This window comes from Triturus cristatus, chromosome 2_1 (assembly GCF_964204655.1).
Source record: "Triturus cristatus chromosome 2_1, aTriCri1.1, whole genome shotgun sequence".
NCBI lineage: Eukaryota > Metazoa > Chordata > Amphibia > Caudata > Salamandridae > Triturus > Triturus cristatus.
Window position 1 is genome coordinate 824,562,625 of NC_140581.1, and position 25,915 is coordinate 824,588,539.

Genomic DNA, 25,915 nt, shown 5'->3' on the forward strand with positions numbered 1-25,915 from the left:
GCTGAACTCGGACAAGACGGAGGTCCTCATCCTCGGATCCACCCCCACGGCCTGGGATGAATCCTGGTGGCCGACTGCACTAGAAACCCCCCCAACACCCACCGACCACGCACGCAACCTAGGGGTCATCCTTGACTCTACCCTCTCCATGACGAAGCAGGTCAACGCCGTCTCCTCCTCCTGCTTCAACACCCTCCGCATGCTTCGCAGGATCTTCAAGTGGCTCCCCACCAAAACAAGAAGGACGGTCACCCAGGCCCTCGTCAGCAGTAGACTGGACTATGGAAACGCACTCTACGCAGGAGCCCTGGCCAAACTCCTGAGACAGCTTCAACGCATCCAGAGGCCGCCGCACACCTGATCCTCGACATCCCTCGCCACAGCCCCATCACACCCCACCTGAGAGACCTACACTGGCTCCCTGTCAACAAGAGGATAACCTTCAAACTCCTCACCCACACACACAAGGCACTCCACAACACCGGACTAACGTACCTCAACAGCCGACTCAGCCTCTACACCCCCACCCGCCAGCTCCGCTCCACAGACCATGCCCTCGCCACCGTCCCCCGCATCCGAAGAGTGACCACCGGCAGCATATCATTCTCCTACCTCGCCGCCAAGCCATGGAACACCCTTCTCATCCGCCTGCAGCGGACCGAAGACCTTCTGACCCTTCAGAAGACTTCTCAAGACCTGGCTCTTCGAACAGTAGCAGCCCCCCCCCCCCCCCCTGCCTTGAGACCCTCGCGGGTACGTAGTGCGCTCTACAAATGCCATGATTGATTGATTGCAGTCATGTGACTATTTTTAACTTCTCACATATATTTATCAATTTTGGCATGCATATATTTCAGTATACCTTGATTGTATATCCTTTTCTCGGAATACAGTAAAATACTTGAACTCAAAATGAAATATACACCTTGAAGCAAAAGGAAGCCACCTCTGGGGGAATAAAACAAAGCACACCGTTTTGCACCTCGGCGTCCAGTGCGTCCACAGCCGCATTATTCCCGTCTCTCTGTGTCGAAACTGCAAGTGGCTAACTTCTGGGGCGAGCCACGTTCTCATCAAGCAAGGAGCACCAGGCCTGGCCGATACGACCCCAGCCCCAACCTCTGCGTCGATTATACGTGCCTGTAGGTATACTGACACCTTTGCCATAACCTTCTGCCCTGAACTGTTGCATTTGAGCCCAATTACGCACTGTCAAGAACTCCGACGCGGTGACTTCTATGAGTCAGCCACCTAGAGGTCGAACTTACTTTCACAGCGACAACTGTTTTCGATTTTAGACGCGAAGAGTCGTCTATTTACTGCTATGGGTAATATTCATACTAGAGGTTGGTTTCCCGAGAGGTACAGGGAGGGGTAAGCGATAATCTAAACTCTGATGGTCACGTGACGCGGGATTCGACTGTAGATTTCTCACACTTGCTTTTCGCCAGCTCCACAGTAGCTTGCTCGCGAGGGACGCAGCTCAGCAGCACCCAGCAGTCATGGAGCAGCGCTGCCAGCAGCTCTTCGCCCTCATAGGGGGCGCGCTCTGTTTCTTCTTCCTCGTCAGATGCCTCGGCTTCCTCAAGTACTTGTTTCCGAGCGCGTGGGGAGCGCTGCCCGCATCATTCTTTAAATCAATGGGAGAGTGGGCAGGTAACCTGAGATTTCCTCATTGTATCCGTTTCTTGTGTGCTGTTTTGCTCTGTGATTTCGGGATTCATTTAACTTCCTAAAAGAAATGCAGGTGTAGTGTCTAGATGTCACTTTTAAATGCATATGTTACGCATATATTTGTATTTAATAGTTTTTAAGGCTGCGTTTTTCAACAAAGATTAATTGACAAATGTGTCCAAAAGAGAGTCTGATGAATGATGTGTACATTTACATTTGTACACAACTGGCAACAACAATAGGGTATGGAAAACAAAAGTACATTTGTGACTGTATCAAGTACCTGGGGGCACAACTACCTACGCGCCAAAGTTTAGAAACATTTAAGAGGAGCCATGTCGAATAAAATATGAGTAATTTAATTTCACTTAGCTTACATTGGTGTGGAGAAAGTTCTAGGTTGGAAACTACATGTACAGCATTTAGTGCGAGAACAGCAGGGCGTCTGTTCTCTAAATCGTGGCATGCATGCAGTGCTGGAATTGAAAACGTTTACTCCAGGTACCCATAAATTGGGGGCCAAGGTGTGCTAGAGGAAAGGGGTGGAGTCATGAGGGGCGGAGCTCGAACTGCAAAGTTTGACAGTCAACTTATGCATTTATTTAAATAAAAAAAACAACTGCACACAAAGTGGCAACAAGTACATATTTGGCAGTACATCTGTTCTAGCTCACTTAAGTAGCCACAAAGAGGATGCATTTTAGAATATCTAACAGGGTTAAAGCGCCTGCTGGAGAGATCTTTGCGAACCCATCGATTTTGAGAGGATTTCAATAGCGGTATGATAACTTTAGTGGTTAGCGCAGTTCTGGGAGAGTTCTGTGGTTTGCCCATTTACTGTTTTGACTCATAAAGTAGCATAGTGGTTTAACCCCTTCGGTGCTCATGACGGAACGGTTCCGTCATGAGCCACGGTTGAGCTGTGCTCATGACGGAACCGTTCCGTCATGACCACGCCCGCGCAAGATTCCGTCAGCACAGCGGCGGAATCTGCGCAGCATGGAAGGGGTTAATGTACCTGCTGCAAGTACATCGTGTAACATGCACATAACAGATTTGTATTTTATGTGTAAATTGGCTATGTCTTTTGAGACTGAGATCGTTCTGTTAATTCCAGTTCAAAAGTTGCTATCCTTCTTATATAGCACAGGGAACTATTTACCGGCATCAGGGAGCTGCATGCAAACTGTAAGTCATAGGTTTAGATCCTTATTATTGTTAAGATTGCAATGAAGTGTTTCTTTGGGATATGATAAAGTATTGTTAGTAAAGACAACCACAATCACTGCATTATGTTTTATATCCCAACTTTGCGCTTTTCTCGGCCATTAAATTATAAGTGTGGACAACATGTGAAACCTGCTGCATATAACCCTCATTGTCTTACGTAACATTTACTGTGCATTGATTTTCACACTTGTACGATTTATTGTGCCTGTGTGTGATGTAAAGCAGTCTGACTTTGAATACTGGTGTGAGTAGCGTTGTAATTTAATTAAATAAAAAAAATAGTAGGTGCCATTTAAAACATTATTTGTGTAATTACTAATGAACAGAGATAAATCTTGCATTCTTACAGTGCATGGAAGTCTCTTCCATATGGGGTTGAACTAAGTCAAAAACTAGCCTCCAAATCATAGTTTCTCTAAAGTACTTGTGAAGGGATAAGCTGTGTGCCTTTGTTTCCTTCCATTGCATTGGCATCTCGGTGTTAGACTGGAAGATGTCTTCCAGTCAGGATGATACTTGAACAAAAGAAAGGAAGATGGCCCTTTAAATCAGGCCTTTATTTTGCACCAGGATGCAAGTGAAAATAAGAAAGCCCCCTAGTTTCCTGTAGGTTGCTGCTCCAATACAATGCAGGCAGCATGCGGGGGCTACTGAAGTATACCCCGCGGTCAGAAAATGACACCAGGACAAAATAAGAATGTTTCCTGGGGTCAGAAATAGGTGCTGGAGTCGGCATCTGGCAGGATCCCCATACTTCCCAGCCTGCATGCGTGCCATAACACCCTTTGTGGTGCCGGTACGAATATCATAATTGTCATTTAGACGTGAAAATATGGAAATAAAAAGATGTAAAAGTTTTGGTCAGCAGTATACCGCAGTAAAGTGTATAAAAATATACCCTGAATGAACAAAGTATATTTATCACCATGTCGGTGTGGAGTGATAGTAGATGGACCTTCAACTTGAATTTTAGGATTTGAAATAAAAAAGCATGTTCTATAAATTTTAGGATTTGAAATAAAGGAGCATGTTTTATATAGGCTTAAGGAGTATTCCAGATCCTAAGGGCATTTCAAACAGAAGAAGGTACATTTGAGAGTAGACTTCTGTTTGAGAAGAGGTGCAGAGTTTCATATCGTTGTCCTGTTTTTACCAGAGAGCTTTAGTTTTTGGGTAACATAAAGGCAGGAATTTAAGTCACTTCCTTGCAGTTGAGACATGCATCCCCACAGGGGCAAATGACACCCTTTTAAATATTTATGCAATGTATTAGTTAATGTGAGAAATTGGGTTGCTGGTTGACTGGGATGTGAATCTTAATCACAATCCCTTGTATGGCGAACCACTAAAAGTCACTAAATTAACCTGTGCTTTATCCTGTGTAGCTTGGCATATAAACAGCCAGGCTTATTTTAGAGGCAATGTCTAAAGTATTTATGCAGTAAACAAACAGTAATACAGTGAAAACACAACACAAGAAAAATCCCAAGCCAATTTAGAAAAATAGATTATATTTTAATAAATTATTTGACACCAAAAGGAGAAAAATCTTTAAGCAAAACTGAAAGTATTGATTTTAGAAGAATTAAGTGTAAATAGCACTAAAGAGCACTAAGTGCCAACAAGGAATATCAGGTCGCGCTGGATGGGGACAAAGTCAAAAGTTCAGGCTGACCGCTATGGAGGATGGGCCAGTTACAGGGACAGAGTTGGCCGTACCTTAGTCTCGGCTGCGTCCACGTCGGGAGAGGCTACGGAGCGCAGAGTGGGCAATGCTCTGATGTTGATCTATGTGTTCGGTGGTAATGCGCGGGTTCTAGCCACTCAACAGCGGCAATGTGTCTGTTCCGATGCGATGCGGAGTTTCAGCTCTGATGCCGATGCTGTCGTCAAGAAAGATGCGAGGACTTTCTTTGAAGAGAGTCACGCATTGGTGGTTCCGAAGGTGGAAAGAAGGCTCTGAGCTATGCAGATGCAGTGATGCATCAGTTCTGGTCATTCAAAACAGGAGCGATGCATCAGTTCTGATCTGCGCAGTGTCAAAGATGCGTCGGTGCTGACCACACAGTAGCTGCGATGCACTGGTTCCATCTCCGCAGTGGCGATGAAGTGTAGAGCAAGCACCTTAGGCACACTTCCAATGGTCCAGGACTGGGGTGGCACCACTTGGCAGAGTAGACTCACAGTTGGCAGAGTCCAGATGCAGAAGCAGGATAGTTGGAAGTCTGTTATGGCTCTGAGACTTCAGACCAGGAAGATAGTCAAATAGTTTTTGGAATCACTCTGGGTCCTGTGCGGCCAAATGATGCAGGTCCAGTCCTTCTCACCCAAACTAGAAGGGCAGCAGGTGGCAGGTCAGCACAGCAAGAAAACAGTTCTTCCAGAGCAGCCATCCAGCACTGTGTTGATCCTTCAGCAGCACAGCACTCCTTCTTCCCAGCAGAGTATCCACAGGTCCAGAAGTGAACTGAAATGATAGTTTATGAAGTCAAGTTCTTCTACCCATAGATGCCTTTGAAGTGGGGTAGACTTAAAAGAAGGGTCTTTGAAGTGCACCAAGGCCCTCCCTTCCAGCTCTGGCTCCAGACTCACTACAGGGGGGTATGCAGCCCTTTATGTAGAGAAGGACACAGCCAATTCAGGTATAAGTGTGAGGCTGTGCATAGCCCCTCCCTCCCGTCCAGCTAGGGTTACGCATCAAGTCACACCTAACTTCCCATTTTGTGTGGCTATCTAGGGGAATGCGCAAATTCCAGCTGTCACCCGCCCCAGACTTTTATCAGAGACAGGCTACAGGCAGACAGGGCTAAGAGCAGAAAAATGCTGCCTTTCTAAAAGTAAATCAACTAAAGAGGGTTTTGGCCTATAATCAGTAAGACTAGGCCAATATTACGAGCACACAACAACACACATGCCAGTACTGATATCAGTTGCTTATCATTTCATTAGATCACACATGACACATGATGTGACCAAAAACGTGTTTTTTAATTTCTTTTCAATCAGTTTGAGGGTTCATTTTCTCATGAAAAAATTCAATTCATAGAGGTTTGTCATCGGTTTTCACAAGGACAACATATAAAGACAAATTTTCAACAGACCACAAACTTGATTTTACACGTGGTACAAATATTTACCATGACAAATGATATCCTTAGACATGACACAGATATGACGTAGACAACAAAGGCAATGAGCTCGAGTTCAGTACTTCAGAAAGAATGAAAACAATAGAAAACAGAAACAATAAGTGAAACAAAAGAATACAGCGCAAAAAGCTACATTTTATGTTACAACCATATTCAGGGCAGAGACCAGACAGTGTACTATCCAAGGCAACCAACATAATTTTTAGGCTGTTTAACAGTCCTTAACAAGGTTTCATAGTGTATTTTTACACACTTGTTTGGTCACGTAGCGTCGACGCATTTCAAAACCAAATGTAAGTTAGTGGGGTTCTCCTCCAGACCTAGAACTCCTAGAGAGCTGTGAAAAACATAAAAAGGAAAGGTACTCATATTACCACTTGTGTCAGAACATTTATCCAAAGCCACATTTTCCGTAAAGATCAAACATTAAAAGATTACTTCTTTTCTTTCTAAAAGGGGCATTTTTAGGTCGAGCCTAGCAACATGCATGCGCTGCTCTGCGAGGCATGGTATGCCTACTCTGGCATTGATAGCACCCACCTATTTCCATTGAACCTTCCTGTGCCTATCCAAATATCTTTCTTTTCATTCTTGATACATTGCTCGTTGTCCCACCTTTGGGTGCGTTTTGACTTTCATGGCAAGTGCCGCTGTCACCTGTTCCCTTACTCTTGGCTTTACTTATCGTGCGTTTGGTGCACTATTTTTTTTTCATCGAACGTTCTCGCTCCATTTCTGTTCGCTTGCCTGCCTCTACTTCATCTTTCTTCAAGGCTACCGGCTGTCACGCATACGTATCTTGGTTGTTCATCGGGCTAAAGCACACTCTACCATTTATTTACAAGCACTGGAAGAGTCCCCCCACCGGCCAAGTGGAGAAGGTGAAATAGCGCCTGCCTACACGAGCAGAACAGCAGTTCACATGCATTCTTTGGGGTGAGCCTGCAGGACGCTTAGTTCCCAGGTTCTCCCATCATCCTGGACCCAACAACACCCGGGCCAACCCCTGCCCCTCAATTGAGTCACTGCTGCAGTTTCCCGGATGGACAATCAAAGCTGTTGTTTCATCTCCATAGCAGCTACTTGAGTGATTGTGGGTGCGGAGAGGAGGTCTGCCCTGGAGGGTAACTTCCTACAAAGGTATGCCTGACTGCTCAGTGGGGGTGCTTTGCAGCTTGGCAACATTGGCATGTTCAGAATTATCAGCAGAATAAAGGTCCACAGGAAGCCTCAGTGCGTTGCCCCTGGGTCACCTCATAAGCCATGTTACGGTTCCTAAAACAGCATCTGCTGCGTCATTCTGCTCTGATCCGCTCTCAAGAGTGTCGCTGTTTGAAGTGGACATGTTAAAAGGCCAATAAAACTACTTTATAAGTGGGAGCAGGTTTTAGTGTTAGAATTTTAAAAAAACGGCCTGCTTGTTGTGTGGTAGTCATTTTGTTCCATACAGCGTTTTACTAACGGCATTCTATTTAGTAAATTGCGCGAGACTTATGGCAATAAGGCTTATAATTCTTCAATACTGTACAAGTAGTCCATTTCACATAGGAAATTCGAGGCTTACAAAAGCAATTGTCATAAATATTCTTAAGGGTTGACTAACGAGAGATCAAGGAGCTACAGACCAATGATCTTTGTAGGTATTTCAGAATGCTGGCTCCCAAATTACTTTACGATTCCACACACCTCATCAGGGTTAGTAAGCGCTTATAATACCACAGGAAAAACAAAGAAATAACATATTTTTTTATATGGAACTTAATAGCACACTGCTGCCACTTTTAAGCAGTGCTTCAAATTTAAATATAGAAGTGCTGGTACTCTCTCTCCACAGTACCTCTTTGCTCCTGCGAAGTGCCGGTACATTCCCTTTAATAACTCTTGCACTGTGCCCACTCCAGTGTACATGCACTCTCTTATCCTTGTATTCCTTAGAATAAACAGCCAACATGCGTTGTGGTTATAGTGGTCATTTTTGGCTGCAGTCTTTTTACGAATACATGCATATACTTTGGTGATAAATTGTATGACCCCTGGTTATAAATCATCATTTGTGAACTGTCATACTTTGGGTCATAAATAATATACTTTGCTTGTCATACACATTGTTTGCCGTAAATCGTATTTACATCACAAATTCGCCAACTCACCCTGCCGTGAGGCATCCCAAAGTGAGAGGCCCTACTCCTACACACCGCCCTGTCGGTGTGTCTCCATAACCTACCATTGTACCCTATCCGTTCGCCTGTTATCCAGCACTGCAACACTGCTGTTCCTTAGGTGAGGGTGAGTGGGTCAAAAATTGTTGTTTGCGCCGCTCCCCTGCTCCACGATGATAGGAGCTGCACAGGGTGAGCAGCGACTTATATCCCCCCACTTTCTCGCCTCCACCGGTGGTGTTCCCCCATTGGGGGGTTTGTATCTCACGAGACCCCCCATTGTCCGGGGGTGCCTGGTGCCCCTCTGGTGCCGGGGGGGGCACTGGGCTACTCCTATTCCGCTTCTGGGCACTTTAGGGCACCAAGAACTGGATCCTTCCAGGGCTCGGTGTTGGTTATGGTGCCGGCCTTCATGGCCCCCTTTGGGGGCGGCGTCTGCAAAACTCACTTGGCGCAGCTTCTTAGCCATACCAAAGCTACCTTGTGCTGCCTCAGTTTCCCAGACTTCCACCTTTTAGAGCTCATACACTGGAATACTCTCTCCATTGACATTTGTGCCTCTCAATCTCTTAAATAGTTCAAAATAGTATTAAAGTGTAGAGCATCAGCCTAGATATAAATGTCTAAGTGTTTGCCATTCACAGCCATTTTCTGTTTTAGTCAACCCAAACCTAAGCCTTTACTTCTATAATGAGGTCAGCTGCCCGCTAACCACGCAGCCACTTTAATTTACAGCAAAGCCAAATGATCTGACCGGAGAGGTGATAAGCGGGGTTAATTCTTCTGTGAGTACCCTCGCTGCTCATGCTCACTGCCTTGGTTCATATAGCTCTTCAGACCAGACTGCTCTTTCTAAACAGTGTGTGAACTTTGTGTGTTTCTACTACAAAGTATAATAATATTGGGGTTTACAAGCGTACAAACTTTAAAAGACATGTTCGAGTTCCAGTGTTGGCTCGTTAATGTAATACTTACAGTGCAACTATTTGACAACATTGTGTGAGTGCCTGTTCTTGACCCCTCCACCTTGTGCAGGGACCCTGTCACTGAAAAGCTTGCATACTGCTTTTCTTAGAATACAATTCCAGCAACTTACACAAGAACAGAACATTCAGGAAGACTCTAATCTCAACTGTTCCTCCTACATTCCCTAGTGCTTAAATTCATGATGAGGGTGTGGGGGGTTCGGTGCACACTGTGACCAGCTCCTGTGCGTGCTGCAATCACGGTCAGTGACTTTTTCTAGCACACAAACATACTTTTTCAGCGCTTTCTATCCAAAAATACTGACTGCAATATTCTGCAGATCGGCGTACACCACATTATTCTTGCACCCCACCCCACACCTATAAACACCTGAGCCTTCACTTCTATATTCAGCTGGATAGACTCCTTAACAGCAGATTTGAGGTTCACCTTTTGCAAATATTCAGGTAGTTTTGTTAGCTGTGTTCCCGTAGAATAATGTAAAATGACTCTGTGTCTTGTTTTGTTGTGTTTTGTCTTTAAGCTTTCACATTACATCACTCGATTGAATTATTTTTTGATTGGTTAGCATGCAAGGACGTGTGAGACTGGGTTAACAAACTAACATTTGAAACTTTTCTTTATGACGTATTATTGTTTCATAAAGCCACATAGTGATTTTACAACTGCGAGTCAAGTACTAGTTTGTCAAACTTTGTACTTTTTCTAGCTTTTAATTTATGTTGGTTTATTTATATTTAATACAACTCAGCACATCCACAAAAATCATTTACAAACAAAATCATTGTTATATTGAATCAGTAGGTTCCTTTTTAACTGCAATTGTATGCTGGCCATGTCATTGCTGGGCTACACCCTTGTGCTGGGTTACTTGCAAAGACAACAATCATGTCAGTGAGGGTTAGAAATACCACAGATTGTTTGTAGGCCACAAACTCCCCTGTGTGCCACCGCTTTTCAAACTGTGTTCATGTAGCACATTAGACCAACCTTCTGACAAGCATAACAAGGGGCCCATAATTATTATATGATAGAACTACCCATGTCTGTGTTTTTTTAACCAAAGAATACACCACTTTCTGGGGTTTATGGTTTTGCTTTTAATATCACAAAACCATCTATAAAAAAAAAATCACAATTTACAAATTATTAATGGTTGACATAAAAAGTTGCTGAAATTGCCCAATGTACGTCAAGATCAATTTTACACAGCACACACAATGCGTTTAGGCTGCCCAGAATGCTGTACGCATGTTGTACTTCATAGACATGGTTGGAAGAGGATTTCGTAGGAAGTCGTTTATGGCTATGCGGTAAAGGCACAAACTGCTGCAATTATCATAAAAGGAAAATCCCACCATTAATTTTTAGGTTTGGCTTTTGACTTTGACAGTGCTTGTTTAACTTCTACTAAAATGCAGCATGATGTATTTAATCTTCATAGCGTTTCTCACAAAAGTAATTAATATTCGGAAAAGTTAAATTCATGAAAACATTTTGCGATTAATAATTGAAGCTACAATATGTTTTTAGATTTAAAAAAAAATATGTAGAGCTGGTTCATGGTCTGGCAATGCAGATAGATTTCAACATGACATCAATTAAGCTGGGGAGCACTCTAATTAAATTTAAGGTTCCACATATTATTTCTTCCATTTTACTCTGCTCAGTTTATTTCCTCTATTATTGGCTGTAGCCCATTATTTCTAGATATGAATATTGGCTGTATCTAATGACTGGCTTTACTGTGATTCCCAGCATTTCTGGTCTGGTGATTCAGAGACAGCCTGAACGCACATATTGCAAGGTTAATGCACTGCTCAAATATTTGGGCTTTTGGAAATTCAGTGTATAATTTACAGCGGGATGTGTGATAAATCTGTCTTCTTATTTTGTTAAGCATTACTTGCCACTAACACTCAATCTTTAAAGGTTTTCAATGCTCTAGTGATGCAGTTGCACACATAGGGGCCGATTCCGATCCTGTAAAAAGGCCCTACGAATCGTCGTACGGAGCGTTTTCTCCGTACGACTCGTACCCGGTAAACTGTCCGTACAACCTAGGAAGTACGATTCGTACAGAAAGCCTATTTCCGTACGAATCGTACAAAAGACCGTACCGGTAAAAAAAAACTACGAATCTGATCCAGAACAGCTTGTACGCAACGTCTGTATGGATGTAAGCAGCGTTTTATGGCCCCGCAAGTACGATTCGTCCCTACGGCACTCCGTACGGCTCTTTTTTTACGGGAGCCAATAACAGCTGTAAAAGCTGAGTCCCCAGGGGTACGAGTCATACAGGCCCCCCGTATGTACGCTCCGTACCCCCGTATGTACGCACCGCACACCCCCGTATGTACGCACCGTACCCCCCCGGATGTACGCACCGTACCCCCCCCGGATGTATGCACTTTACCCCCCGTATGTACGCACCGTACCCCCATATGTACGCACTGTACCCCCTGTATGTATGCACCATACCCCCCCAGATGTACACACCGTACCCCCATATGTACGCACCGTACCCCCTGTATGTACGCACCGTACCCCCCGTATGTACGCACCATACCCCCGTATGTACGCACTGTACCCCCCATCCCCCCGGATGTACGCACCGTACCCTCCCATATGTATGCACTGTACCCCCCCGGATGTACGCACCTTCATCCCCCGTATGTACGCACCGTACCCCCGTATGTATGCACCGTACCCCTGTATGTATGCACCCCCCGTATGTACGCACCGTACCCCACGTATGTACACACCGTACCCCCAGCGTGTACGCGCTGGGGGTACGGTGCATACATACGGGGGTACAGTGCGTGCATACGGGGGTATGGTGCGTACATACGGGGGGTACAGTGCGTACATACGGGGGTACGGTGCATATATAAGGGGTGGGTACGGTGCGTACATACGGGGGTACGGTGCATACATATGGGGGTACGGTACGTACATATGGGGGGATACGGTGCGTATATACGGGGGGCCTGTACGACTCGTACCACGGGAACAACTTTTCCCGGGCTACAAGTCGTACAGACTTCGCTTCGTAGCGGGTAGAGTCATTCCCCGTGTACGGGACGTTTTCCGTACGATTCGTAAATCGGATAGCCGGTCCGGATCGTACTTGTACGCTCGGACTGTATTTTTACGAATCGTACGGAAAAGTGTCCGGGTACGTCCCGTACAACTTTGATGATTCGTACGGATCGGGCCGATCCGTATGTACTTTCTCCCATACGAATCGTACTTCACAGGTCGGACGTGACTTGTACGATTCGTACGGAAAAAAATACGGATACGAGTCGTACGGAGATTTTTTTTAACGGCTCGGAAGCGGCACCATAATGTTATACTGCTTTTGACTTGCATGAAGGCACTTGACTTTCTAACTGTGCATAAAAGGCCTTGAAATATGCCCATAAATGTTTCCAGAGGCAAACATGTATTCCTGAACGAGACTGCATGAACCAGTGTATAGTACATGTAGAGCTCTTCAATCCCTACCGACACAGCACTCAGGATAATGTGCTGCATGGCTAAACACTTATAAGGTCCAATAGGCGAGACCTATTAGCTATGCCAATTCTTGTTATGATTGCAATGATAAATTTGACATTGCCGTTAGAGGATTTATCATTACAATTCCATAGGTACTAAACATGACAGATCTACCTCCTTCCAATTGGGAATTACAGCTTATTAGATATAATAAGAAATACCAATAGTAACCTAAAGGAGGGGTAAGCCTCACAGTAGTGAAAAACGAATTTGGGACTTTATCACTACCAGGACATGTAAAACTTAAACGTGCATGTCCTATCTTTTAATTACACAGCACCCTGCCTTATGGGCTACCTAGAGCCTACCTTAGGGGTGACTTACATGTAATAAAGGGGGAGTTTAAGATTTAGCATGGGTTTTAAATGCCAAGTCCACATCATAGTGTAAAGGCTCTGCAGTGGCAGGCCTGATACATGTTTAAGGGGCTATGTATATGGGTGGCACAATCAGTGCTGCAGGCCCACTAGTAGCATTTGATTTGATAAAAGCGGGACAGATTTATTAACAATCCCGGTGAAAATCAAGATCCTTACTTAATAAGAAAGCCTCCAACCCATTTGTATAACTTAAAAACAGGAAAGGAGCTGGGATGCATCCTTGCCTGACTCCCTTCGAAGAAATAATTGGGTGTGTTTTTTAATCTTTACTGCCATATCTTATTTTGACTGTGGTACCGGAGTGAAGCCTGCAGAGTAGTGTTGCTAATGCTTTTTCCACACTCATACCTTCCAAAATGGCCTATAATTTAGCTAGGTTTTCTTTATCAAAAGCACTAGATAGGTCCATGAATTCCAGATGGATAGAGATCTTCATGGACTTTACATGCTTATTAATAATTAGAGATAAATTAAGACATTGTTCAGTTGTACCCCGCCCTCTCCTAAAGCCATATTGAGTATTGGACATAATCCCATTTTCTGATGCCCAATCTTCTAAGTGTGCAAGGAGGACCCTGACCAAAACCTGAGCCGAGATGAAAGCATGACGCCAGACGAAGCGAAGGAAACGGCCACCCCGGCAGCCAACCTGAGTAATTTCAAGGCAAAAGAAAGAAAAGAAGAGGTGCCCAGCCCTTCTGACTACAACATGGAAGATTATCTTCAGCGAAAGATTTAGATTCCAACCCAATAGCTAGGTCAACTTCAATAAAACACACATGTCCATACTAAGAACATATGGCCCTGAAGAAGACCTTCCCCCAAAACATCGTTGAGGTCCATACAAGAAGGTCGAAACGCATCAGTGTATTATACTCTAAGGTCAAGAGCCCAGTTGAACTATTCGCAAGAGCTCATAAGGCACTGAGTAGTAAGCGCAAGGAACGGGGCTAATTTAAACCATCCAGTAATATCTCTGACCTTACCAGGACCACTAAATAACATCAGTACACGAAAACATTAGAGGACATAATGCTATCAGGTCCCAGTACATTATAAAAAGGACACACGATCCCCATTGTTCGTACTTTGTGCTACCATGAAGCAAAAATGATTTAAGTCACAGATGTGTTATAAACTATGTTTTGTCACCACAAGATGTCAGTCATCAGTGAATATGTAATCTAAGTTTATGTACTTTGTCGCAACAAACTGTGGTTTATTTTTGCCACTCTTTATGTTAGTAATATTTGTTATTTGTCTACATGTCTAGATTAAATGTCAACACAATGAAGTGTTTGTATATATAAATGTATGTCTGTGTCTATGCACTATTGGAAAACTATTTTGAATACAAAGAAATCAAAGGAGTCCTAGTGTAAGAATGTTTACTAACTGTGAGTGGCTGCAAATTAATAATTTGGAAGCGGGAATACTTGAAAAATATCTTCACCTATAAAAAGTCTGCAAGTAACGAAAGAAACCTACTAGGGATAATGTTTTAGATCCTTTTGTATTGAATCATGTGAAATGATGGTCTGGGAGGTAACCCGCTATAGAGACATCAAAACCTGAGCCGTGGCATCTATCAGTGAAATGGGCCTATAGCACGCCGGGTCACTTCTTTCACCTTTTTGGGTCGAGCATGAGCTAGCGCACAAGCGCTGCTCTTCGAAGAGCTGTGGTAGTTCAGTACAAAGAGAAGCCCGCTGACTCCCCCGCCCTTATTTTTCATTGCCTTGTGTGTTTTCTCCTTTGTAAATGCTGTATTCTGATTCATTATGAGGCTTGTTAGTCCCTCCTTAGTACAGCCATGTTGTCATTTGAAACCTCCCATGGCTACTGGCCCCTTTACTTCGGTACTGTTATTTTTGGTGTTGTAAGCACTATTTTCTTTATTGAGTTTGTCCTACTTCGGGCAGGACAACGTGCTTTGTTTATATTCAGCGCACTGTGCACGCTTTCACTTTTGAAGCTGCCGGGACAATCTCGACTGCTTGGTCTTAGAAATAAGTCTCCTGTTGGTGGCCATCTGATGACCACTTTAGTTTTGGCTGCATTGTCTTCAATTGTTCCAGTGCACCCACTTACTTCCGGTGATGTGAGTTGGTACTTCCTGGTCTAAGGAAGTCGATCGGCTCATGAACATGTCAGCTGCACCAGGCTCTTTAAAAGGTATACTGTTGTGTGCATATTGGAAGACTGCGCGCATCTACATCGAATACATACTGTGTGTGGCTAGGGTACAAGGTGCTAGTTACTACTCATTGGAGAAAGCGGGAAGCATTCACTAGTTTTTGCAGGGCTGAAGGCGCTTTATCTCTCACACATTCCAAGGCACACTCCGTGAAATGTAGAGATTGTCCAGGCAGTGAGTGGACCGTGTGGCCGCCTCCTCCCAGAGGTATATTTAAGAGTATATCAGCTAAAGCAAAAAGCATGTTGGTCTCCAAGAAGAAATGTCTAACCGAATAACAATCGTGTTGGTCTCCAAGAAGAAATGTCTAACCGAATAACAATCGTGTTATCGACCTCAGTAGGTGAAAAGCCCAGCTACCCCACCAGGTCGTGAATAGAACTTGCGACTCAAAAGTTACACTTGAGCTGTTGCTGAAGTTGAGATCCATTTTGTTTACATCCAGCTATTAATCCACTCCAGAGATTCCCTCGTGATGTCCTGACTCAGGGAAGTGCTGCCAGCATCCTTGGTGCTACCGCTGATGGATACCAACTCTTAGCGCTCACTCTGCTGTCTCCAACTCGCCACAGGTGGCGACTTGCGAGCCCTGGAGGTGCTGCGGTGTGAGTGCAAAGTGTGGCTCTGGGTACACCTTAATGGCGAACAAGCTGTACTGCTGCATTATGCATTGATGACCCAAAAAGCACTGAATGCTTGGCTCTTAGAAACTGCAGCGCCTGACGAGCCAGAACTTCTTATTCCCGGCTGTAGCCTGCCCTGGGCACGAGGTGAGCTCCTGCCATTAAGAAACTGCACTTCAGAACCAGGATTTTAGAGACTCAAACAACGTGTTCATGCCTCGATTCCATGTGTGATCTTGGGCGAATCGTTTCACGTGGATCGTATAGGAATTGCAGGTTGGAAAGATGTTACAAGGCAAGCATTAGATTGTGTTGTAATTAGTGTTATGTCTTTGTGTTTAATATTACGTGGGCTACATTATTACCCAAGTCAGAGTGTTTTACATAGGCAGTAAACCTAAAATGTATACTTGGAAACAACACTGTGTAGGCAAATACCAAAGACGAGAAAAGTGAAAATGACACTTTGGAGTGTTTCTTTTAGTCAGGGAAGCCGTCATGATTACTGTAGGAGGAAAGAGTTTTTCAACTCCAGCGCTATGTATGTTCTGTTGAAAATTAGGCGGGTTAAATGCAATTCGAGAGGTGATTGTCACTAAACCAAGTGTAATGTTTGTCATGAATCCTTTCATACTATTCTTGAAGGCATTGTAGGAGGTGGTGGTTCTCACCGCTGTTACAGGCATTGTATAGGCTGGTTGTTCTCAGCGCTGCTCTGGAACGGTTTACAGTGGTTGTTCTCATCTGTTACAGACGGTGTATATGAGGTGGTGGTTCTCGGTGCTATTAAAGAACTTGTAAGAACTTGGCTCTCGGTGCTGTTGGACATATAAGGTAGTTGTTCCCATCTGTTGGCAGTGTATATCTGGTGGTTGTTTTTTGTGCTGTTAGACTTTGTATGAGGTGGTTGTTCTTGGTGATGTCAGACATGGTATGAGGTGGTTGTTCTTGGTGCTGTGAGACATGGTATGAGGTGGTTGATCTTGGTGCTCTCATTGTATGAGATGGTGGTTCTTGGTGCTGTTACAGACAGTGTATATGTGGTGGTTGTTTTTCATGCTGTTAGACTTTGTATGAGGTGGTTGTTCTTGGTGATGTCAGACATGGTATGAGGTGCTTGTTCTTGGTGCTGTCAGACATGGTATGAGGTGGTTGTTCTTGGTGTGGTTACACATTGTATGAGATTGTGGTTCTTGTTGCTGTTACAGACCGTGTATATGAGGTGGCTGTACTCTGCTGTCACAGGCATTGCATGAGGTTGTAATCAGGGCTGTTAGACATTCTGTGAGGCGGTTATTCTCTGAGCTGTTCCAGACATTGTGTGAGGTGGTTGTTCTTGAGCTGTAACAGATATTGTATGAAGAGGTGGTTCTTGGTGCTGTCAGACATTGTGTGAGGTTGTGGTTGTGGGTGCTGTTAGACATATAAGGTGGTTGTTCTCAACAGTTGCAGACAATGTATTTGAGGTGGCGGATCTTGGGGCTGTCGGACATTGTATGTGGTGGTTGTTTTGGTGCTGCTAGATGGTATATGAGGTAGTTGGTCTCAATGCTGTTAGCCGTTACAAGAGATGGTTGTTCTCTGAAGTGTTACCACCACCAATACCACCATCAATGCCACCTCCACCACCAATGCCACCTCCACCACCACCAATACCATCACCAGTACCACCAATACCACCACCACCAACACCACCATCACTAATACTGCCACCACCAATACCACAACCACCAATCCAATACCACCACCACCAATACCAATACCACCGCCAATACCAATACAACCACTAATACTACCACCACCAATACCATCACCACTACCACCACTAATACCACCACCAATACCACCACCACCAACCACCAATACCACCACCACCAATACCACCACCACCAATACCAACACCACCAATACCATCACCACCAATTCCCCACTAATACCACCACCACCAATACCACCAATGTCACCACCAATACCACCACCACCACTGCCACCAATACCACCACCACCACCAATACCACCACTAATACCACCACCACCAGCGCTACCTTCACGACCATCAATACCACCACCACCACCAATACCACTACCACCACCAATACCACCACTACCAATACCACCACCAATACCAATGCCACAAGTACCAATACCACCACCACCACCATCACCAATACAATACCACCACCACCACCAATACCACCCCCTCCACCAATACCATTCCTACCACCAATACCCAACTACCAATACCACCACCACCAATACCACCACCTCTAATGCCACCATCATAAATACCACCATCACCACCAATACCACCACCAATACCACCACCACCATTCCCAATACCACCACCACCAATACCACCACTAATACCACCACCACCAATACCACCACCACCAATACTAATACTACCTATACAACCACCACCAATACCACTACCACCTATACGTTCACCACCAATACCACCACCACCCATCCAATATCACCACCACCAATACCACTTATAATACCATTACAACCACTAATACTACCACCACCAATACCACCACCACCAATACCACCACCAACACCACCACCACCAACCACCAATACAACCACCACCAATACCACCACCACCAATACCACCACCACCAATACCACCACCAATACCCCCAGTAATACCACTACCACCAATACCACCACCACCAATGCCACCACCAATACCACCACAATCACCACTACCACCACCACCAATACCACCACTAATACCACCACCACCAGCAATACCTTCATGACCACCAATACCACCACCACCACCAATACCAATACCACCACCACAATACCAATACCACCACCAATACCAATAAAACAAGTACAATACCACCACAACCAACACCAATACCACCACCACCAATGCCATCCCCTCCACCAATACCCGATCACCAATACCACCACCACCAATACCACCACCACCAATACCACCACCACCAACACCACCACCTCTAATACCACCACCACCAATACCACCATCACCACCAATACCGCTTCCACCACCACCAATACACCTGTAGTGAAGACAAGGTTCTGCTTGCACGCATTGCTATGTTAGCATAAGCAATTTAGAAGTTTAAACACCATCTTTTGCACACGACACTTCATGTAACTGTTATTGTAAGTAAAACTGCTTGCTTGCTTTTCTTCACATGAGAATGGTCTGTTTTTCACATCCCTAGACTTACACCGCGACCTCAGTCTGTACACTGTGTGCAGAAGTCTTCAAGGTCAAATAACAATGTATGCTGTTGCTTCAGGTTGATCGGCCCATACTCTAGACACAACACGCGCACTGCTGCAAAATATCTGAAACTCGGGTGCCTTTAATATTGCATTGCATGCATGATGCAGGCACTTGGAGAAAACCTTTCTATCTACAGAGAGCATTGCAGATCCTGTGATGTGATTCACCTAAGCTGATCTTGGAGGTATGGGGTTCCCAGTTCAAACCTAGAGACCTTCTATTATTATAAAACTAGCTCCTAGCCATTATAACATGATTTCTCCCTTTGTGTTTTATGAAATTGTAACAATGCTGATTGTTTTATTTCTGCTTATGTTAGCCAAAATACTGCATCTTAGAGCACGTTGTTAAAAATAAACATTTTAAACTTTTCTGTGTCTCTGATTACTCACATTGTGGACTTGTATGTGAATAAAAACAAAAGAGTGTTCTTGATTCCCACCCTTCCTGAGAGTACCCTAAGGTGCTTGTTCTGGGTCGTCTAATCATTGGTAGCTTCACTGTAGTATGGAGAACAAATGAGACACTGATGCTAGTCGGATAGAGGTTCTGGGTACTGAGGTGAGTTTTTTGGTACACCACAATTCACTGAGGTCCTGGTTTCCTGTGCATAGTTCTGTGCATGAGCAGAATCCCCGCAACATGGCGCACCTAACGTTTGGTCTTGTATTCAAGACGCTTTAGCAGTAGTGCTTATATTTGTCCACAACACCCTCACTCCTATTTCCGGTTGACAGAAGTGACGGATTAACCCACTAATATGGATAGATTATAGGTTCATTCAAGCTTGACAATTGAAAAGGTTTTATTTTGAATTACAGACCATTTTTGTGCTACGTTTTCATATAGATTGTTTTACTTCTCGGTGTCCTTATGGGTGATATTACTATAGCACCACATAGTCGCGCACCTCTCCGGCGTCATCTGATGCAGTTTGGGGTGCCCGATGATGGAATGTCAGTAATTTTTGTGGTGAGTGGTGATGCAGCGTTCCCCTATGAGCTTTTCTACTCTTGGGTTATGTTTCCTGCAGTGGATGCGGATGATGAGACATTCCATACTTACACTCCCACTGCGATACCTGCGAACTACACACCATATAGGACACAGGAGATTCTGATTTCAGCATGGCAGCATCGTATTTGGTTTAATGGCGACCTCCCCCACGTCGTAACTCCAGTTCGGTTAGGCCCCTTGTCCATCCCTGGGGCCACTTGGCCAGTCCTGGCCGGGTTTATACCACATCCAAGTTATTTGCAAGCCCCAGTAGACGACGTCCGTCAGCTACATGCCGCCTTGATAGCGGTACACAGGTATTTAGTGCAATACTTCTCACGCAATCTCCAGGTGGGGGCACCTGGGGTTGCAACCCAACCAGTTGGACCGGCCGGGATTTCTATTAGTCCCGTCATGGTTGATTCGGTAATGGGCAAGTGCCCCTGAATAAGGACGATATGCCTTATTGGCTTGCTGAGAAACTTGACCAGCAGGAAGCAGTATTTCCTAATATGACTCCTGTGGAGAAACACAGGATTCTCACAATTAGTTTGCAGAAAGACTTAGTACCTGAGGTAACGGATTGTGAGAACTGGGGTAAAGTATTTGCAGCAGTCTACGCAAAGTGCTTCGGCACACCGTCTATGACTGTACTGCCCTCCATGATTAAGCGTGTTCAGGATGAGCAAGGTCCGGAGGCGGTGGTTGAGTTGGGAATGAGGCTTGTCCGCGTGTTTGACGTAGTTGCTGATCTCATCCTTGCTAACGTTAAGGGAGATGCGGTTAGCTTTCAAGTATCTAATGAGCTGCGCCTCGTTGCTGACTCCAATAAACCCCGGCAGTTCCCGAAGATTATTGCGGAGGCTTATAAGACCATTGGCCGCAATAGTTTGAGTGTTAAGCCTTTTGCTAAAATAACAGCACAACCGCAATTTCAAATGGTTAAGTCTACTAAAGACGACCGTCCAGTTTTTCCTAAACAGAATTGGAAAAATAAAAAACAGGGGAAGCAGCAACAGAAACAAGGGTCGCGTCCTGCATCACCAATACCGATGTCAACTAAACGCACATATGAATTGTGCGATCGCGCGAGAATTAGGTCTCCTGATAGATTTCAGGTTCCTGATCAACGTTCTCCTCGTTCTTCACAGGAAACATCGGTCTCACAAGCCGGTGGAGGAGAACGCAGCAGAGTTCGGGGTGCCCAGCAGGGACGTGAGCATCCCCGCCCGGTTGATGGTAAAGGCAAGCAGGATGACTTTCCACATCAATGCCCTACGTTTCAGAAAAAGAAAGTTGCTGCATTAACTGCAAGGTATGCCACAGATAGTGAGAACACAACTTCGGAACCTTACATGGGCACTAACACTGCTAGACAGCGCAGCGGAGGTTACAATAGTGCGGCAAGCACTGCGTCCATATCTGAAGGCGACAGCAACTGACACGTTCATTACCGTAGAAACTGCTGACACTAGAGTGGCTCCCCCTGACAGACTATATGAAATAGTCCTCTTAATTGAAGGTGACATAGAACGTACAATAAAAGGGATTTTTTGGGAGAATCTGACCTCTACATATGACATTTTGTTAGCAGAGGCGGACTGGCCCCCACCTTTTGTTTTGGCTGCTCTGAGAGGGGAGGAGGTAATCCTCCCCTCTTTCGCACACACTGTGCCAAAGGAGCAGGCGCAGAACTTTGCTGAAGAGTGGGCTCAGGTGCTTGCACCAACGTTGTACCGTACTCAGGTCAGATGGGTTAAACTTTCGCCCTGTCATGAGATTCCATTGTGGTCAATGCCACAGCCACAACCCCAATATCCCATGCGCCGAGAAGCGAACGCTCCCGTTGCAGAAATCCTTGAACAATTGGAATATCAAGGTGTAATTGAAACATGTGAGTCACCCATGAATAATCCTCTTTTCACTGTAACCAAACCTGATGGGTCGTACCGCCTAGTTTTGGATTATTGGCATCTTGACTCTCATTGTCGGACGTGCGCGGTACAGAGTACAGTTCTGCCCTAGTTGATAGTCTTGTGAGAAAAAGGTTTAAGACCACACTTGACATTTCAAATGGCTTTTATAGTCATAACCTGTCCTCTATTAGTAGTCAATGGACAGCCTTTACTTCTGGCGGCAAACAAAAACAGTTTAGATTAGCCATGGGCTATAAAAACAGCCCAGGTGTCTTTGCCGCACGTGTTGTCTCTCTGTTAGAGAGCATTCACCCTGATGCGTACTCGTATGTTGATGATATTTATCTCACAGACGACGAATTATGGCTGCATCTGTGTCGCATTGACCGCATCATTGTCATGTTTGCGGACTTCGGTTACAAATTTAACTTTGCAAAATCACACATTGCCGAGTAGTGTGACAGTGTTGTTTTTAGGCTATGAGCTCAATAACGAAGGACGAGGTTTAGCACCTCACTTGCTGGAGAAATGTGCATGTTTGCACGCTCCAACAACTCTGAAAAAACTACAATCTTTGCTGTTTTTTTTTAACTTAGGGCGTAATAAAAATTCCCAATTATGCCCAGCATATCAAGCCAGCATATGCCTTGATACAACCTACTTTTACCAAATCTTGCTGGCTTCCAGAACATTCTGCTATACTGCAATCCTTGCAGCCTAATCTTCATGAATCTAAATAGTTTCTGACACGTGACAACCACACAAACCTGGTAATAAGAATTGTGCCGGGCGCAGTGGGTTTCACGTATTTGACGTTTAATGAGGGAAACACAGTCCCTATTGCTTACAAGTCACACTTGTACACATCGGCTGAAATGCGTTTTTCTTCTGTCGAAAAAGCATTGACTGCTGTGCAGATGGTGATTCTAAAAGAAAGTGCACTGTTGCAGGGGAAACGCATGTTGGTTGTCACTCCGTATCCTGCCCTTGAGGAAGTGACGAGAGCCAGTGTACAAGATTCTAAAGCTTTGCATCCACGTTGGATACAGTGGGCTGCTTCTATGACGTCTCTGGATGTCACGTTTATCTGGATCACTGACAAAATATCGAGAAGGAGAATATCGACCTACCAAAATATCGAGGAAAAAATATAGAATGCCAAAATATCGAATGCCTATCTCCAAACAGGTAAGTACAAAAATATAGAATCCAAAATATTGTTGTAAAAAATATAGTTAGTCAAAATATCGATTTTTTTAATGTCTTAAAAGTAATGTAAAATTAATGAAATAATACATATAATTAACTGAAACATACTTAAAAATACTTAAATAACTTTAACATTAATAAATAATTAATGTAAGTAAACAAAAAAAAATTAATACATATATATTAACGTAATATTAATTTAAAATATTCAATATTTTTTGCGTAGGATAGCGGGCGGGTAAAATTTACTATTACCACTCCAGTAAGTGCAATAGTAGGGAAAGCGTTGGATAGCAAGAGGGTAAAAATTACTATTCCCACTCCAGAGAGTGCAATAATAGGGAAAGCATTGGATAGCGTAGGGGTAAAAATTACTATTCCCACTCCCGAGAGTGCAACAGTAGGGAAAGCGTTGGATAGCGGGAGGGTAAAATTTACTATTCCCACTCCAGTGAGTGCAACAGTAGGGAAAGCGTTGGATAGCGTAGGGGTAAAAATTACTATTCCCACTCCAAAGAGTGCAACAGTAGGGAACGCATTGAATAGCGTAGAGGTAACAAAATTAATATTCCCACTCCAGTGAGTGCAATAGTAGGGAAAGCGTTGGTAAGCGTAGGGGTAAAAATTACTATTCCCACTCCAGTGAGTGCAATAGTAGGGAAAGCGTTGGGTAGCGTAGGGGTAAAAATTACTATTCCCACTCCAAAGAGTGCAACAGTAGGGAAAGCGTTGGATAGCGTAGGGGTAAAAATTATTATTCCCACTCCAGTGAGTGCAATAGTAGGGAAAGCGTTGGATAGCGTAGGGGTAAAAATTACTTTTCCCACTCCAGTGAGTGCAATAGTAGGGAAAATAATAATTTAATATTTTATTAAAAATAAATTAATTATTATTACCCCCAAAAAAGTATTAAAATTAATTACCAATCACACAATATTTAATAATTAATTAATTATAAATACCAATAATACCTATTAATAATTAATTAACAGCCAATTATTTTTCAATACCAAAACTTAATAAATACAATTACTACCAATTAATAATTAATTAATAATAAATTATCAATATGCAAACATTATTTCAATAAGTAATTATTTACAATTAAATTACTTCCCACCATATTCCCCTATAAACCCACAACCCGCTACAAATAATAAATTAATACAATTAACATAATTATCAATTAAACAATTAATACAAATTAATTACCAATTAATACAAATTATTTACCAATTAAAAATTAATCGACAACCAATTAATTTTCAATACCAATTAATAATTACCTAATAACAATTACATTACTTCCCACCCTATTCCCCTTTAAACCCACAACCCGCTACAGAAGTAAAACGCAAAATTAAATTAAAAATAATTAATAATTCCTAAAAATTATTATTTAATGTACTATAATTAAATTACTTCCCACCCTAATCCCCTATAAACCCACAACCCGCTACGGAATTAAATTACACAAAAATTAAATAACATAAAATGAATTACTTTAAAAATATTCAAACATACATTCCAAAATTAATACATACTTTTAACACATATAATAACACTTAAAACACTATAAAAAAATCGATATTTTTAACAACTATATTATGACTGTCGATATTACTTACTTCTATATTATTTAAATCGATATTTCTTACCTGATTTTCGATATTCTTCACCACTATTTTTTGGCAATTCGATATTCTGTCCATTCTATATTAAAAACTCGATATTCTGTCCTGTCGATATTTTTTATTCGATATTATGTCTGTTTACCGTTAATCTTTGATTCCTCATTGCAAACTCAGGAGTATTTACAGTATGAATTTGTTCATCCGGCTCCTCAGTCCATGCGCCCGCTTGAGGATTACGATTGTATCATATACACTGACGGTTCGGCGCAACCGACGATGGAATCTAAGCATACTTATTTAGCGGCCTGTGCAATAGTGGTAGCTACCATGGTGAATGAAGAATTCAAGTCCGATATCGTGCACACACGGACATTAGGGGACTGTACCACCCAGTTGGCAGAGCTACGTGCTCTGGTGCTTGTACTAGAGTTTGCTGATCCCTGTGTGACTACTCTTATTGTAAGTGAGTCGTACTACTGTGCTCAGTCTCTCAACGACAATTTATTCTTTTGGACTCAAAATGGTTATCGTGATTCCAAAGGTAGCACAATCAAACATAAAATGCTTTGGGTTCGAGTTGCAGAACTTAAAGAAAGTCTGCCTCTCGTAAATGTAATTCATACTCTTGGTCACCAGCACGTATGAGTACAAGATGTTGGTAACAGTTTAGCTGACAAAGCAGCAAAAACAGCAGTGGCAATATATTTGGTAGCAGCAGTTACAAGATCCAAAAGTAAAAGTGATGATGACATCTTGGCAGCTATTGCTGCGACCGAGAAGGGAGATAATTATCCTAGGGGTCTCCCTTCTAAATACTCTTATCTTTTAAGTCCTGATAAAGTTCCCTATGTGAGAATTAATGACGTTGGTGACAGATTGATTCCCAACGTGGACCGCAGGCTTCCCTTAATGACAGCCACTCACGA

At 43.6% G+C, this 25,915-nt stretch overlaps 1 protein-coding gene across 2 annotated transcripts in view; it reads left to right on the top strand.

Annotated features, from left to right (window-relative positions):
- Positions 1-1,277: 1,277 nt before the first annotated feature.
- Positions 1,278-25,915, top strand: part of HSD17B3 (hydroxysteroid 17-beta dehydrogenase 3) — a 1,137,655-nt gene continuing 1,113,017 nt past the window's right edge. Inside the window, exon 1 of one of the 2 annotated variants that reach the window (XM_085632890.1) lies at positions 1,278-1,656. In XM_085632890.1, coding sequence (XP_085489016.1) covers positions 1,503-1,656 — 154 coding nt within the window. In that variant the 5' untranslated portion in view covers positions 1,278-1,502. The remainder of the gene's footprint in view (positions 1,657-25,915) is intronic. The other variant, XM_085632892.1, reaches the window with a different exon arrangement.